The 15,431-nt window shown below is 37.4% G+C and overlaps 1 protein-coding gene across 2 annotated transcripts in view; it reads right to left on the reverse strand.

The window, feature by feature from the left end:
- Positions 1–15,431, reverse strand: part of LOC117427754 (elongation factor-like GTPase 1) — a 65,388-nt gene that overhangs the window by 30,108 nt on the left and 19,849 nt on the right. For both annotated transcript variants that reach the window (XM_058995346.1, XM_058995347.1), the window contains exons 13-15: positions 13,233–13,387; positions 12,124–12,299; positions 9,981–10,116 (exon numbers count right to left, since the gene is read on the reverse strand). In XM_058995346.1, the coding sequence (XP_058851329.1) occupies positions 9,981–10,116; positions 12,124–12,299; positions 13,233–13,387 (467 nt within the window). The remainder of the gene's footprint in view (positions 1–9,980; positions 10,117–12,123; positions 12,300–13,232; positions 13,388–15,431) is intronic.

The raw sequence follows: 15,431 nt of genomic DNA on the forward strand, positions 1-15,431 counted from the left end.
GCAGGTATTAGAGAACACTTCAAGTACATCATTACAATTTAATTATTTATTTCTTAGTACATCAATGAACCTGTTCCCTGCAATACTCTTCCCCTAGGGGATGCAAAAAACATTTGCACTATGGTCTGATACTGTAGATCCTCTCTATTCCAAGTTGCTATTAAAAGTCATTACAGACAGTCTCATTCAAGAGACCTAATAATACCAACACAGACTCATTATGTATGTTACTAGGATAATAATAACCATTTGTGCTGAATTTCCTATTCTTTATGACTATTGATGACTCTACTTGCGATTCGCAAATGAAGCACCTGATAAAGACTCTTACTTACTGTTCAATGGAGCAAATAAGGTAACATGCTTTATTTAATCTGCCAATAAACCCACACTATTCTTGCAAATAAAACACACTGTTGTGAAATGGATTCTCTGTTTCACTTTGCTTCCTGTCACATGGAGATATCATTGATAAGATTTTTGGTTTGGCCAGGGTTCTAAAACATTGTTAGTTATTACAGGAACTCCAACACATTGCAAAGTAACTAAGGCTCGTTTTATCACAATAACATCAGGGCCTCAGTCGATAGTTATGAAGTACCCGAAATTAGTAATATAAAACACACATTATACTAGATGTCATTTCAGTATTAGACATACAATGTAGATACTAAAAGATTGATATATCTAATAATAATCATTAAACAACAAACAAGCAAAAAAAAAACGATTAATCCAAAGTTGTTGCTGAGAAACTATTTCATATATTCTTGACCCAAAGCATTTCTAAGTGTAGAAGGGCAGACAGTTTTCCTGTTTTTCTCTGTGAGGCTTACCTTGAACAACATCTAATGGCTACTGAGCACAGGGTATTTTCCACTCTAAGAGAAACATCAGAACCTCATTTATTTCCTCCACCTAGGGAATAACCGTCTAGGTTATTTTAAGATACCTAAACATGAAAACCATCAAACAAATGTTACATAAGGACAGCTGCCTGCATTTCTAAACGCTTGCATATCTTTCTCTCCTTGGCAACTTGAGGATACAGCTTAATAAATATATTTTTTTAAAACATTCAATAGCTATTAGTTATGTGGAATACTGTACGTGTTGGTTCTTGGCCATGCCAATTTGTTTTTAGTTAAATACAGTGCTGTAAGACATTGCATGTGCTATAGATTGGAATCACCTCAGTCAGCAGTAATTTATGCTTAATGGCATTTGCATCTGTGCTGCATCTGCTCTTGAGGAAAGCTAGATGTGTTACCACATGCTTTGCTTAATGTGACTTAAGCCTGATATACTTTTGTTAGCAATCCTCGATTTATTTTTAAATAACACAACATTTTTATGAAGCAATGTGAACAATAGTGATAATAAACAGAGAACACCGCACATAGCCCAACAATGAGAATAAGCAGGCAGCTCTATACCAGACAGTACTGATGTATTGCCACTGTTCTCTCACTCCTGATCTCATTTGTAGCTCACTTACTGGCACACCCTTCTTTGTTAAACTCCTCAGGGGCTGGTAAACAAGCCTGTTTTCCGTGACCTATTAGCTTGCAAGGTCAAATCTGCAATGCAGCCAAGGTGCCCAAACAAGCAGTTGATTAGCTCTTCTGTAACTCTCTTTTGATAACCAGCCATAATGACTTTGCACACCCTGCAAATCAACCCGCCATTACAAATTCCAGCAGCTCAACAATGCGGGGTGCAAAGACGTTTTTTTTCAGAAGGTTTCAGTATTTTTGATATATAAAGTGAAGGACCTTGTTTTATCTAAATACAGCAGCCCTTTAATACAGTGTTAGTCCTGCTAGTGTTCGATGCTGCTGGAGGTGGTGTATGGGTTAAAAACACAAAAACTTCACCATGATACAAAACAAAAAAAAACTCAGCATATCAGATCCCTGACCTTCAACATCACAAAGTCATGATACAAACAAGGAATGCTGCAAATTCCAGATTATAAACGAATTACGTGTGTGGGTGTTTTCAGTAGAAATTAGAATTTCCCACAAAGAAGTTACTGCTAGTTGATTTGGAAAACAGCCTTGTAATTTCATGTGAAAAAAGAAAAAAGTGTAATCACACAATTCTTTATTCAAGTGCAGAAAAATATTTAGACTTCATGTATTATTTAAGGTGGCAAATTATTTGACAAATCCACAAGGGAGAAAGAAGAAGGGAGGTTTTAAGTCTAACAGTAAACAGACTTAGCGAAATATTTCGATTTATGGTTATTGGAATTAGTCAGAGTATTTGATTTTTATTCTATGAAAAATCATTCGAGCCAAGATAAAGAGAATCCCAAAAAACTGTCAGTGCTGGATGCTCACCTCTTAGTTCTATCATGCCGACCAAATTACAAGTCAACAGTAGACCCAAACTAGCTGCTTTTCTTTCCATATTAGCAATGGCTTGTCTAAGCTGGATAACTCAATATGACCCAGGCATTCATTTAGAAACAAGACAACCTGGAATCTTTGAAAACCCCTGGCATCTGCCTGCTCTGGCTTAGCCCCCTGCCTTCTCTTTGTCTTGAAAAAGAGTGGCAGGCAGGTTTTCCTTGGACAGCTGGTTCTTATTTCATTGTTGCCACCTAGTGGGTGAGTTCACATTTATCTGCCCCAGCTAGAGTGTGTCTGGCAGAAAACCAGAGATCAGCTATTGCATCTGCAATAAAGGTGGCCACCTGCCAGTGCTGTAAATGCTCCTGTTGTGAATTGTGCTACTACTTAACAAACCACCGGCCCTGCCTGTTTGGAGACAGTGGTAATAAAACCTGCTGAATGTTAAGGTTGCCAGACGGAAGCGTCCTGGAGAAGATTTCTTGAAGACTACACCACCCTCCTCCTCCCCCTGCAGGATTCCACACAGAATCCTTGATGTGAACAGCCTGTCCTCGAAGAATGCCTTCCGACAAGAAAGCAGAGGTTCTAATCTAGGTCACAGGAATGAAATAAGACAAGACAGCACATTTCAATAAATTACAGCCACTGGGAAGCTGTTCACAACAGTTTATCACGGTCTAATTCCAAAACCCCTGTTTTATGATGGTATAATAAGTGTGCCAAGGATGAGTGAGTCACTGTCAAACAGTCAGTTACTACAAGTACTGGCAAATTTCTCTTTACAGATAACATAGAATAACATGAAATGCTAGAATAAAATTGCCTTATTACACAATTATATAAAGCACACCATCCAGCTAGTAAAAAGGTGCTCACAAGTATATTGTTAAGCAGTAAGGCTGAGTTCTGCAACAACCTAAACTAAAGGGTAATCTACATTCAACAGAACGTTTTCACAGTATACATGTGTGCCTTATATATCTGGGAGAGCGATATTTGTGTTAAATTACAGTACAGCAAAAAAAAACTTCTTCCAAATTTCAAACCTTAACCAACTAATTACGAGATCTGTTTAAAAAAGCAACAGACTTGGTGCTAAACAGGCAGCAAAGCACCGTTCACAGAAATGAGAACAACATTTAAAATGTGTATTTTAATTTATAGGAAAACACTTAACTTTAATCTCTTGTGTTGTTGAACGCAAAGTCTTAACAGAAAGCAAATGTTTTCATAAAACTCTGTGTTGAATCAGCATTATACAGTGCACTGTTTACAGAACAGCTCGAATGCTTTCAAAACATTACTTCCCTGCAACTGGATTGAATTGTGAAAAGTTGGATGCAGCCCATATATTTAACCCAAGCAACAAGCTCTTGGCATTACAACACACACATCAAAAACTGAAATGGTTTACATGGTCTCTCAATAATTCTTGAATGATCATAATTGCCACCAAAAAGCACGATATGGGCTGTTGACACCCAACATTATCATTATTTTTACTCAAAATGATTGTAAACTCGCTAGTGAACGTGCTTTTAAAAGCACTTGGTGCTTTCAATTTAATAACAAACGTTAAAGAAATGAACAGCAACAGTTTGCACTACAGTTTTAATAATACATTACAGCAAGGCAATTAACATTTGCAAAAACTCGTTCCCAAAACGGCTCTGGCTACATGGGTGCATTCCAGACCAAACATGTTACTGTTTAACAACCCCAACATTACTGTTAGACTGCCATTAAAGTTTGGGCATATGTCTGCTTTAAACGGTGTCTGAAGTCATGAGCATTTTTGTGCCTTTTAAAAACGATAATGATTTTCTGCTCTAGACCAAGGAAAAACAATCCAATAAGCCAGATAAGAAAAAATAAATAATAATTTAGGTTAGGTTATTTATATATAAATAAAATAACCTAAACTTCCTATTTTACAAAATCTGATGTAGACCCAAGACGCTAAAAATAAAGTAACTAATATAGGGGTCAGCTTATGCCACAGCCAATTGTGCAATTCGAGGGCAAAAAGGGAGTTTATTCAAAGGCTTTGTTCAACTGGCAGACATGACTGTAATAGCTATCTTAAGGCCATTATCTTTCTACTAGACCAGTTTCTTTAAGCAATTATTTACCCAAGACAGCACAGATGAGATGCCAAACAGTGGGGTCCTTCCCAGTTATTACAGCTGGCTAGATTAAGACAAAAGGATGAGAAGTGACTTGCCCAAGGTCATGCAGTAAATGGTAGCGGACCTAGGATTTGAAAATTAGATCCCTCCTGTTTACAATGTCTCAACAGCAACCACTTGATCCAACAAATGAAGTTTCAAGTTGAGCAGATACACTAATTAGGCTATTTTTTTTGTTAAATGTGCACCTATGCATACATTAAATAGAACAAAAGGAACACTGCACATTTACCACAGTTGTTTTTCGATCCAGACTAAAAATAATTAAAAAGGGCTGTTGTCTTTGTTTCAAATTACAAATCATTCCCATTGGGAAGGAAGATCGACACATTTCATTAATGCATATAAAATTGCTTAGGTTTAAGAACAGTTTCCTTAATTTTATGGTCGGGAACAAAGCACTCCTGCAGCCTTTGAAGCTGCAAGATAAATTGCTTCGGAAACGGAAATCATTGCTTCTGAATGAAGTCATAAAAAAAAAAAAAACTCTGCAATAGGAATTAATAATGAAAGCCTCTTTTATATACATGGAGCTCAGCACTTTGGTGGTATACCACAATACCGTCAGTAGAAGGCTTAGCTGGATTTCATATTGGCCAGCATTATCATGAACACAAATACAAAAAATGGACCACTGAAGACTGATATGACTTTCTGCTGCTGGTGTATATTTTAAATGGCAGGGGCAATTAATGAGTATGCTGCCTGTAAGCTCTAAAAGCCTTGTTACAATACATTACGACATTACTGTGGTATGCTGACATACAGGAATATTTCAAGATGTTAATGTTCATCCTAATAAACAAATGCAAAACTGTTTCCAAAGGGATCACAAAATACCAGTATATATGAACATATGTGCATTGCCTTTGTTATCATAGTATGCATATGTAAGATAGACGACTTTGTTCAGCCATCTTAAAAACTATAACTACATTAAATGATGGAGATGCTGCAGCCTTAAACACTGATTTCTAAATGTGTTTTAATAAATGTGTTGGTACCCAGCCTCTAGAGGGCTGAATGATGAAAACTGCAGTGAGGCTTGCTAGATGCAGTAGGAAACTGTAACCCCACCTCCAAGGCGAGTGCCCACATGTTTGCACTTGTGCTTTTTATGAACGTATGTTTGCATTGTTATGTTATGTATCTGGATGTGTGGGTGTTGGTCTGTTATTCCACATAACAATGTCTCAAGGGCTGGAATCCAGCATTTCCCTGGGTTTGAATTACATTATAGAAGTTACTCGGTATACTATTCACATAAATGCCCAAACTACATCGTACAGAAAAAAAAAAGTTTAGGGTTTAGCAATTACCCTGCCAGGTGTACGAACAAAAACAAGTCAGACACTGTATAATATAGTATCTATATACAATACAGCTTCACATACAATACCGAGTTGTACACAAAAGCCTTTCAAAAGTGGACATATCTGACAAAGAAAAAGTGTGAGAATCTACAGAAAGCTGTTATCTGGAACACATTTAATCATTTTTAAAACCAAATGGAATAAGTCAATTTCAATGCCATGTTTCTGTCTTTTTTATTAACTGGTTAGTGTAATGAAAGTCTGGATATACTGTACACAGTTTAGCACAGGGGTCTCCAACCCCCGGTCCTGGAGAGCTACAGGGTCTTCTGGTTTTCATTTCAACTGAGCTCTCAGTTACTTAATTGAACCAATCATTGGCTTAATTAGTCCAGATTAACAGGTTTTCCAGATCTTTAGCCATTGATGATGTACAGACACCTATAAAACCTGCAGGATTGGGGCTCGCCAGGACCAGGGGTGGAGACGCCTGGTTCAGCATATGCGGCTGTTCACTTTTTTGGATTCTCACTAAAGGCCATGTGACCAGTGAAGGTCTAATGAAAGGCACTGCCTTTACTTAACGTATGAACAGGCCACTCTTGTGACATTCAGGAAACTGTTAAAAGGGTTTCACCTTTGTGTACTTTCAAGCTTAACTCTTTGTCACATTCGTTAAACAGTTTCGGCTCAGCAGTTTAAAAGCATATACATGTACGAGCAGCAGGAGGTAAAAAGGAGACTTTCAAGATTTACAGTGGGGATGTTTCAGAACTAGGATAGTTTTTCTTCTGGGGCTTACAGGCCCATCTGTCCTTATTTCCCTGATGTTTCACTCAATGAAATATGAACTCCCACAATTTTCACTGCAAAAAAAACTGGCATGAAAGAAATGCACTCTGAAAAACATGAATCAGGTTTGTTGATGAGGCTGAATCACCAGCAAATGGAAAATAAATCATTAAGTAAAATCCAGTGGAAGACCTATTTTTAGTAGAACGAAGACCTATTTTATTTTTCCACAGTCCAATGCAGCTATCGGTATTTTCAATAGACAGAAAAAGATTCAGGGATATTCTTCTGTTAATACACAGTATACAGACAGTTTGCAGAAAGCAGAAGCCAGATTTACAGTACATGACACACATGTGTTGCCTTTGTTTCGGTGATGTGGTGACTGCTACATTGGCGGAGGCATAAGTCTGCTTTTAATTTCTCTTCCAGTTCAGGGGAGGATCCCATAATTCTTTGGCATGCACACACTTTTGTTCATCATGTGGTCTGTTTAATCTCTGGACCTCATCACACAGGCATTAAAGACTTTTTAATGGCTAACCATTCTATACAGGTAATGGCTCTTGATCTAATCAAATCATGGCTGGACTATATGCTAATTGCCATCCTAGGTTTCACAATTCCCCACAATGCCTTGGGAGCTAAGAGCACATGACATCACTAAGTGCCAGTATTGTAACCACACCACCAGTTTGTAACCCTGACTAAACCTTATATACTGTTTCCCATTATAACACAATTTAACTTCTTTTTGACCTAACCATCTGCACTAAATGCTGATGCAAATCTTTCAAAAGCTTCAATAAAGGTTTATTGATATGATATCACAGAGGGTGTGCTTGCTTCCTTCATATAAGCAATAGCACATTAATAGATAAATACATGTTGAATAGCACTAAACAACTCAAGAATGATGTACTAGTTTCACTTTAGTAAACCATGCTGTCCATAAATTAAGGTCAGCAGTAATTCACTGAAATGCACAAACAACCACCAAAGAATTGGAATTCCAATAGAATTTAAACATTTTATCAGTTGTATCTTTGACATTTAATAATGACCGAACAGTGTTGTTATACTAGGCACCAATGAGAAATGTGTGTGGACTATGAATCCATCAGCTGTTTGTGTAAAAAAACAGGAAGTATTGCCATACTGTTTATATGTTTAATTACCAGCACTGAATAAATACATTAAATATATACTGCATAAATACATACAGTTAACAGTCTGGGGCCTTCCAAAACCCTTCACCCACTATCAGGGTCTGAGCGGTTGTTTTTGTTTCCCCCCCCATTTACCAAATTATTCTGATCTGCATGGAAACATGTTTTTTTTTTTCTGGTGATATCTAAAGAATACTGTATATAACATCTGCAATCCGTTTTAAAAAAGGGCACGGAAAAAAACCATTGCTACATCGTTCATGTTGATTTTATGGTACTGTTCGCATGGATTGTGTGCATTTGAGCAGATCTGTGTGCCTCTGACAGCAGTGGGTAGGTAGGTGAGATGCTAGATCAACAGCGACTCTTGCTGTTGTTTATTACAAGAGTTGGGTTTTAAGTCATGATCAAAAGTAAACTGTTCAAGAAGTAAACTTTAAACAGTACCTACTGTCTGGTCTTGCAATGGTCTCTTCCTGTCTACGCTCAGGCTGAACCAATAGCTATGCACGCAACGTTAGTCGATGTGAAATCAGTTACAGACGCAGATACAGTAGCTGGTCCCCAGTGTAATTGTGTATCCTAGTGCCAATAAACTAACTGTGACACACAGCCTTCTGTTCATCAACTGTAATAATGTCTTCTACAATTTGTATTGGTAGTCTGTTTCTTCTGAATATTAAATAAACGATGGCATTTCTTTTTGTTTCTATAAATAACATGAAGTTAAACAGGCGGACGACCCAAGTGCAAACCAGCAGTGAAATAGATCATAGACTTAATTTACTGTACATGATCTGGATTATGATGTAGGATGTAGAATATATTTGATTAAATGTTTCATTAATAATCCCCTACTAAAGCATGTTGTCCTGTACCTTCAGCAAGGCAAAATATAAGAATTTCTCAAAAAAACAGCACTGTTGTAATCTAAAGCAAGATCACATGTACACATTTTGCAGAGACAGCACATAAAGTCAATGAGTGACTCCTGAACATATTTCTAGGGCTATGACATTTTTACCAGTGCAGTGCACTTTACCAGAACTTCCATCAATTTTAAGAAATATAATCTGCAGTGGTGCTGAATAAGCATCCTATTAATCTTCATTTAGCTTTATCCAGTTGGTGCACAAAATGAATATCATATTGCCAATAAAGATTTTCCTAAGCAGTTCTGCAAATCTCCCTATATTTAAACATCTGGAAAGCATTTGACATTTTTGTGATAGTACCAAATATCTGGAAACCCAATTAAAAACCCACAGGGTGAGGGGGAACACAGCTATTTAAAGATGACACAGATTTTTTACAGCTTGTGTTAGTGTTGTGTATTCCATGTTGTGTTAATCATGTGAGAATCAAGTGCACATGTGCATGTTTTAACTGACACTAGTTTTGTATGATTATACTGTATAAATTCATTTTCTGCATGCTTGTTTTTGCATACTATAGTCAAGTCTTACACTGACAGCTAGTTTACCCCTCCCACCCTTTACAGAAAGAGGGGTCTGTTTTGTAATGCCACTAGTGTTTATTGGAAATACAAAGTGTTTACTTTGGCAAATACACCCATGTGGGTTCAAAAACCATTGTCATCACCATATACCTGCAAAGCTGCCAGGAGAAGAGAGCCTAAAATCTATGTTGACAGATAAGCCTCTTGACAGTTAAATGTGTGAAACTTCAAGATGTTTACCCCCAGCATACAAAGCATGTTCAACTAAGAAGATTTGCTAGTACAAATAAAAACATACCCAGATAACATAGAGCTGTCCAAACAGAGCAGGCTATCCAAAACAAAAAACAATTTGCACTATATCATACCAATATAAAATGTGCTGTTGAAAAGCTGAAATTCATAAAACAGACCAGAACAAGTTTTAAAACGCCATGTGCACGTGAGTATTGACTACCAGCATCTGTCAGTTTCTTGGATATTGTCACGAAGCAGCCTGCAATGGAAGCTTTTGACAGCTTGCAAACCAGCATTCAAAAGACAACTAAAAACAACTTCACTTCCATTTCTAGGGGAGGATATACCGAGAATATTATTTTATAGTGGGGTGGGGGAGTGCCTTTTTGTGCTTTAGGACACATTTTAAAAAGCCTTTGGCACAGATTTATCAAAGTAGAAAGTTGTTCAGAAGGACGTACCGAGCACATTGCCTGAGGGCACCTCTTGCAGCTGCTCCAGCTCTCTACCCATGAGCAGGTACAGATCCTCCAGTGTACAGCAAGCCATGTGGGGTATTGATGGAAGATCATCTGCAGCAGAACAGCCCACAGGCAACTGAGAGCGGGAGACAAACACAAAAATATTAGTGAAGACAATTACCAACAACACACTGGAGTCTCCCTCTGGATTTTTTTTAAGACAGAAAATATCTTAAACATTTGTTTCAGAGTTAGCAATATTGATTTGTAGGTCCAGCATTTTTTATTTCACTTTTGATATTTTATCTAAGCATTGCTGTTAATCTTAGATCTCTTAGGGGTGTACTGTTCTCCATCAGTCAGAGAAGATAGAAATCCATTCAGTGGCATTACAAGTATGCAAGAGGCCCCTGTATAAGGATTTATATCTTTGGTTTAGGATTTACAGGAAACTCAAAATCTTCATTATAAGAAGATCACTGCTCACATTTTATAACATTATTTCTTCAAACCACCACCTCGTCAACTAAATGAAAACAGACATATGTGGCTAGATATAGTAAAGCCTAAATATGACACACAGCAATGAGCTGGTTAAAAAATATATAAAATAATCTGCACACAAACTTTAAACAAAAAATGACTACAGGTTATGTCTGAGCACTCAGTAGTTGCTGTGTGCTGGGACTTGATGCTAGACCTCATCCCTTGCTATATCTGCCAGAAATACTCCCCAAACCAGATGGAGACAGTTTTGGGGGAAATAAAACCAAGCCCACTGTAACTGCCTTGTGTTCTGCTATCAGCAATTCCCTGCAGACAAAAGAAGCAGACCTTTCAAAGTACCTTTTTTTTTTGTATCCCAAAAGCATTAAAGCTGATGGTTGCAGAATAGTTGATAGCCCTACAGTGCTATTAAGATGTATGGCTCAATGTCTGTATGACACAATAACACACATTTAATATGCCTCTAAACTCGAAATAACATCATTTCATAACACTAACATTTGGAGTTCGCCCGCAGTAATTTTGCTGTTTTAGCATTGCAAAAATTGCTTGTGGACACATGGGTCTCTTTGATATTCCTGTCTCAATGGCACAGGCAGACAGGGAGTGTGTGTATGCTTTCTGATTGTCTTCGGGAAGAAATAATGTAGAGGAAACAGGTATGCAAACTAAACAATATGGGGAAAAAAATACTGATGCCTTTTCTGCGTTTAAATCATTTCAGTATCACTTGCTGATTAAAGTCCTTCTTTAAAAATGTCATGAATTCTGAGGTAAAACATACAACAAATAGGCAAAGTTAAGTGTTCTGAGTGTTTTTCTTTACTGTTATTGGTAACACAAAAATGTAGAAGGGGTTAAAATGGTCATATATATATATATATATATATATATATATAACAATGACATATAAACCATGTATACCCTGCTTGATGACGCCTGACAAAGGTGGTTGCACACTTAATCTCTTTTTCTTTTAAACCTGGTCGCTAATAATTATGTGCATCAGACACTAGCTGCATAAAAACCATGTTTTGTACATCCTTGAAAATCACTTAGGTCTGTGGATTTACTTGCTATCTGTGAGATCTTTAGACACTGTGTGCTTTTACCTGAGTGGAGACAATGTAATCCTCTCCAGCTGTGAAGACTGCTGGTATATACAAACACACATACTGATAGCATCTTCAGGACTTACTTAAGCTATATTCTATCCTTCATCTGAACAGTATAAACAGGGCAAATGTCACCTAAAGGCATTTGTTTGTTAAACAAAGCAGGTAAATGGATAGGATCCCATTGGGCTTTGGTAATTGAGTGCTTAGCAGTCGTTATGTGGTTTATCTGTGAAAGAATCTAGAACTTATTACTAAGCTGACTAAACTTTACTTGACATGGGGGTTGTATTGGCTCCCAACACTCCATCAAATAGATCATTTGTGCTGAGGGTAGTAATGTGGTACAGATGGTTTTTTCAGCAGTTTAATTTGATTATATCCGACTGCTCAAATGATAAGCAAATCAATCCTTTTTGTTTCTGATCTAAAATCACGATCCACTTCTATATTTTATTTTCCCTACTGTATGATTAAGTTGTTTTTTTTTTTCAGGTTAAAAACATTTTTATTTTGCTTGCCTTATTTAAGACCACAGCTGGGTCATACTTGGGGCCCAAAACAAACATCCTTTGCCCTCTCCGCACTACTCCACTGTAAACTCTGGCAAAAGCAACAAAATGCTCCTTGTCTTCTTTCTCTGGTGTGCTGGCTTTCAGAGTCATGGTCTCCATCTGCTTACTGAGTGGATCTGCACCTACAGTACAAGGGAAGAGAGTAAATCAACCCAAAATGGCCACAGACGCCAGTATTTTACTAGGAAGCCTGCTTGGTTACATACATCGATGATGCTTATAAAACAAGCTGTTTATTCAATTTCAGAATTTCTACTTTCTGTTTTGTTGCAGACATGCCCCACAATCCTTACAGATGCATTCACAAACCATTAGCATGTCGGTAAAAGTAGACAATGCAGTCCTTTGCATTTATCGTCACTCTAATGCTTTATAAATACAGCTCCTTGTGTCTCTGCACATTTCCCTTGTCCAGCTGACTGAAGTTGTTTCTTACCAAAAGGACGCCTCTTCCTGATGTAGTCGTTTCTGAGGGTCCGGTGGGGTTAATTTCTGTTTTTAAGAATCATCAATCTGTCATGACATTTAGAAACCCATTGTGGCCAAAGACATACCAAACAGATCCTTTTTTTTGTTTCCTAATGTCACCCGTAAGGGTCTCCGTAGCTGAACCTCAGCTTTATGTGACTCTAATTTTGTCCTCTCCAACTACTTCACATTCAACAGAACCTTCATTAACAACATATGGATAACCAAATCTTGTATTTCTATGTGATAGAAAAATATAATTTGTTTAGCTTTTAAAAAGATCATAATCTGTATTTCAGTTTCACTATAAAAGGTCCTATATCCTTGCATGAGTTACTGCTTTTTGTCTGTTCTGGCTTTTTGTCTGTTCTGTTGGGCGAGTGTAATAACAATGCAAGTAAGTAGTAAAGCAAAGCAAAAAAAATATATTTTTTAATTCATACCATAAAGCATGTACTCCACTTCTTAAAAATAATCTACTGCAGCATAACAATATTTTGTACAACATAAGAGGTTGCAGGTAAAAAATAAAATAAAAAACAGACAGCAAAGTGTATTTCTGTTTGATGTGAAGATTGCAGGCTTGCCTTTTCTGTTCTCCCCAGTGGATGCTGCAGCCTCAGATGTATTGCCAGTAACAGCTTGTTCAGGGTTATCTGGCCCTTGACTAGCTACAAGCTTCTCTGCATGCCTCTGCCTGGCCAGTTCCCTTCGCTGTGCAATTTCTTCTTGAGTTAAAGGCCTGCAAATGTCCAAATCAAATGGAAATACAGCATGAATAGGGGTATACTGTACAGAGACGTCTTCCACATAACCCAGGGAAAGATAATAACTAATGAATTGTTATTGCTAATAACTAGATACGCCTTCACTTTTTTTTTTACCTTCTGGGAAAAAGGGACAAAGATCTATAGATGCAGCATCATACTGCCTGACAATCTACTTCCATTAAGAATGATCCTCATGTTGTGTACTTAATGGAAACGGCTGCTTTATGTATTTTTAAATGCAATGTTTTTCGATTTGAAATGCATTTAAATAACCCTCACTCAGGAAATCAGAGAACAATAAAGAGTTACTACCTGACATTATAAACCTGGCAAATCACCATGATTCATGAAGCAAAACATGTTAATGGACACATTTATTTGTTAGTATTACAGTGTTACAAACGAAACCACCATTATAGTGACACCAACAACAAAACAAAAAAATCACTGATGCAAGAATCCAGTGAATTGCAGCAGCTAATACTAGCTTGAACTGGAAACCCCCTGGTTCTCACCTAACCTTAACAATAACATGTGCACATATATACAGAGATGCCTATCGGAGCCCAATTTCATACTGTGTCAACAACAAAGACAACAGATATCCTTTCACAAAATGGACCGTTTTTTTTCTGCACTAACAGACAAGTGTGGCGACCCTCTGCACCAAAATGTCACAGGCTTAAATCCCAGCTTTGTACAGGGGTCACTGGGGTTAGTGGCTGTCTTCCAGGGAAACAACTCCAGAAGTTAACCCAGAGCCTTCTCTTCAAACTCAGCAGCTTGTGTATGAGCAGGACTGGCCTAACACTGAAGACAGGGAAGCTTTTAGCTATACAAATCCTTCTTCTTTCATCAGGCCTCAGACACCTGAATATACATTTTATATAGGGAAATTACATTACAGGTAGTTTAGTATACTTTATGAGTTCATCAACCTTCTATCAGACCATTTGAACAATGAATGTGTTACAAACGTAATATGGCACATCACACAATGGCATGTTAAGTAAAATGGGAAAACACAAAAGTTCAATATTCCAGCATGGAATTCCAGGGCTTAGATGGCACAACAAGCTCACAAGTTCTAAGCCAAAACTGTCTTGGTTTTTCATGTACGAAGGTAAAACACTTTGCTTTTGTAACTTTTTAAATTCATTTTTAATGCCATTACACTTTTGTTAATGAAACCGTTAACGTCTGCTACGAGAACTGCGCAATTCGTATTGAATGAATTTCCACCTGGATTCCAAGACAGCTTCTGTCAACGTCAGCTCATCACGCTCAGTCAGCCAGCTTACTGCCATTAGCAACTATGAAAGGGCCAGCTAACTCTGCCCAATACATGTTTGCACATGCCATAGAATTGTGCAGGCAGTGAATGAGGCAAGTTTTTGATTTTGCATTTAAATTCAACAGAAATTAACCCTCAACATAATTTAAAAATCTAAGGAACACGTTGACTTACATAGCTCAATAGATTTACATTTATCTGCCAGGGTTATACTGATATCGTTGGTATGTAGGATACATCTTGATGGAGACATGAATGAGTAGGCCATTACCATAGAGATAGCTTGGAACACAGCATTCCAAACTGGGTGTTTTGCAGAGGTTACTTGCATCATGTGGTGTTTAAGACAGCTTTACACGGTGTCTAGTGGAAGTCATGTGTATAATGTAGTGAAAACAACAACAATAAATAAACATGATAAAACGTTATTTCAAATAAAGTATTTGTTAAAATAGTGATTGGGACACAGAATACCTAATAGCATTCAAGTGAAGCTGCTGCCGTCTTTCCATTTCCTGTTGGGTGATTCGAGCATCAATGAAATGTCAATGTTGTTACTGTTGTTAATAACAGTGGCGGCCGGTGGGCAAAAAATAAATAAAAAAAATCAGGAGACAGAAAAAAGGTAGGGGGCTGCAGCAGTAGAATCTTATTACTGTATTCTGACTGAGAAACACTTTTCATAGCTTAATATTTTACCCTAATTTTGCTGTTAAACACAA

This window comes from Acipenser ruthenus, chromosome 21, assembly GCF_902713425.1.
Source record: "Acipenser ruthenus chromosome 21, fAciRut3.2 maternal haplotype, whole genome shotgun sequence".
Taxonomy (NCBI): domain Eukaryota; kingdom Metazoa; phylum Chordata; class Actinopteri; order Acipenseriformes; family Acipenseridae; genus Acipenser; species Acipenser ruthenus.